General features: G+C 48.4%; 1 gene segment (V, D, J or C); it reads right to left on the bottom strand.

Annotated features, from left to right (window-relative positions):
* Positions 1 to 1,325: 1,325 nt before the first annotated feature.
* On the bottom strand, positions 1,326 to 1,976 carry LOC134370761 (immunoglobulin lambda variable 1-40-like). The segment is given in 2 exon segments: positions 1,326 to 1,774; positions 1,884 to 1,976. Coding segments are annotated over 2 exon segments (495 nt in total).
* Positions 1,977 to 2,825: the final 849 nt, after the last annotated feature.

Genomic DNA, 2,825 nt, shown 5'->3' with positions numbered 1-2,825 from the left:
CAATTGATCTGGTGGAAACGGTGGGATACTGTGCTTTCCAAAGACAAAGTTTTCTAACATGGGGACACCATTGAGAGTGAGGGGACTGAATTCATTCCTAAGTTTTATTCTTCTAACAATATTTGGAAATTTTAACAGGCACAGGTGAAATTTTCATCAAATTTGTTGAGAGTAATTCAGAGGTGTGGATTTCTAGAACTCTTGGCAAGTAATATCATTTGTCTGGAACTCATCTTATTTCTTGAATATGTGTGTTATAAATAATTCTGCGTCAGCAGGGTACAGTTGATAATGGTCTCTAAGTTGGCTGCAGCTCACTCACACCAATACAGTGTCTAAGAGCCCAGCCTCAGTTTCTCTCTTCACCACACCCCATTCCTCAGTACTGGCTACTCTGAAACATGCAGAACAGGACTATTCTGCACCTTATGCTCTGTTCCTCTTGCAGGACTATTTAGCAGCTGGATTTCATAAACTTCTTCAGACTCTATATCTTCCTTGCCAGCATCTCTAAGGCTCCTCCCACCCCTTGCTTACCTCAACTTTCTTTATTTTCCTCACACAATTCTTGTTCTTACTCATATCTTTACTTTTTGGTCCTCACTCTTTGCCCTGACTTAACCAGCTCCCTAGGGGCTGGACCCTTCCCATGTTGTTTATACCGTTTCCTGACCTAATGATCCCATCTCAATCCTGGCATGTAGTAGGTGTTCAGTAAATGGTGTTGACGGATGACCTGTGGGATGATGACTTTCCTGGGTCAGACACAGCCACACTCTATGTCCCTTGTCATAGACTGAATTGTGCCTCCTGAAATTTCATATGTCAAACCCCTGATCCCTGTGTGATTATATGTGGAGATAGGACCTAGAAGACACTAATCAAGAGTACTGACATCATTAGGGTGGGGCCCTAATGCACTAGGACTGGCGTCCCTATAAAAAGGGTGAGAAAAACTAAGCTGTGCCCACACAGAGAAAAGGCCATGAAAGAACTGAGAGAGGAGGTGGCCGTCTGCAGACTAAACAGAGAGGCCTCAGGGGAAAACAAATCTGCAGGCACCTTGGCCTGGGACATCCAGCCTCCAGAACTTTGAGAAAATAAATTACTGGTCATGAGTGGTGAAGGCCCCAGTCTTGCTAGGAAAACCCCAGCAGATTAAAGCATCCCTCATGGCCTCTGTTTCCAGGGCAGCCTGTGGCTGGTGTGCAGAGATTTCTGCTTGATTTAGGAATATCAGACCATATGTTGCTACCAAGGACAGGTTAGGGGACAGAATTCAAGAGGAGAACACTCCCTCTAGACAGAGTTATCTTAAGTGGGCCTCACACCCCAGTTTTAGGCAAAAGAAACAAAGAAAGGAAGCAGCTGGCTTGGCCGTCGGTGGGGGCCGCACCGGGAAGCCCCATCTCTGGGCAGACGGCAGGTTCTTGTCTCACTTCCCCGCTGGCCTGGAACACTGTGTGAGCATCAAGGCTTCCGTCATAGGAGTGACAATAATAATCAGCCTCGTCGTCAGGCTGGAGCCCAGTGATGGTCAGGGAGGCCGAACTGCCAGACTTGGAGCCAGAGAAGCGATCAGGGATCCCCGAGGGCCGTTTGCTGTCTTCATAGATGAGGAGTTTGGGGGCCTTTCCTGAAAGCTGCTGGTACCAGTGCACATTATAGCCACCCCCGATGTTGGAGCTGCTGCCGGTGCAGGAGATAGTGACCCTCTGGCCCAGGGCCCCAGACGCTGAGGGTGGCTGAGTCAGCACAGACTGGGCCCAGGACCCTGGAAGTGGGAGAGACACAGACATGGTGATTCTGGTCTAGAGACAAGAGGAGACAGCGGGAACCCATGGTCTTCCCCATGTCCTTTCCCTGGCTCAGTAGATAGTCACCTGTGCAGTGAGCAAGGAGGGTGAGGAGGAGAGGGGACCAGGCCATGGTGGAGATTGTCCCCGAGTCCTGTCTCTGTGGCCCCACAGCTGAAGCAGAGCTTCCCCACATCTCTCGCTTCCCCTCTTCATACTCTGACAGAGGGAGGGTCCGTTCATGCAAATGAGACCCTCCCTCCCCCCAGCTCTTTGACACCACACTGGGCCCTGAGTCAGGCCCCTGTGTCTGAGGATGTTGGGGCTTGGGCATGGATAGGGCCATGTGGGCCCAGGGGGTGGGGAGGTCACAGCTGTGAGCCCTGAGCAGATGGCACCAGGCAGGGCCAGGAGGCTGGTTTCAACTCTGATCACCTCCAGACTCCTCAGGAATGGTACCCGCACACCCCCTGGTGTCCAGACCTAGACACACCATCCTGTGACCTGGTGACCAGACATACTCTGGGGCAGCCCTGCCTCCCCACTCTTCTGTCCATTGCCCAGGTCCCATGTCATCCTGATCTGTCAGGTTCAAGCACTCCGAATGGTGGGTTAAGGAAAACAAAAGTTTTATACTGAGGAGTGAGATTATAAATAATGTGTTTTAAAAATGTTCATTGGCAAAGATTTACCATCTTACTGGTCTTATTAACCTATCAGTAGAATAAAATATTTGACACATGTTCATTCTCTATTTTATGAAAATAATATGCTTATCATTTTAAAAATTATACTCTTATACCTTAGTAGGTTATCCATTGAGATGCCCAAAGACATCCCTTTTCCCTATCTATGAGTGGCCTCTATTTAAGCTCAGTGATTTCTCTTCTTGGATCCTGGAGTGATTCTCAAGAAATAAAAAGATATTACTTTTGTTGAGTCTTTTTTCTCTGCTTGTTACAGGACAGTGGACTATAGATGAATTATTGGGGTCATCAGCCTATGAGTTGGGAAAGGAGATGCCAAACT

Source organism: Cynocephalus volans, chromosome 2 (assembly GCF_027409185.1).
Source record: "Cynocephalus volans isolate mCynVol1 chromosome 2, mCynVol1.pri, whole genome shotgun sequence".
Lineage (NCBI taxonomy): Eukaryota > Metazoa > Chordata > Mammalia > Dermoptera > Cynocephalidae > Cynocephalus > Cynocephalus volans.
The sequence above is the reverse complement of the archived record's forward strand: the minus strand, read 5'-3'. Positions and strand labels throughout refer to the sequence as shown.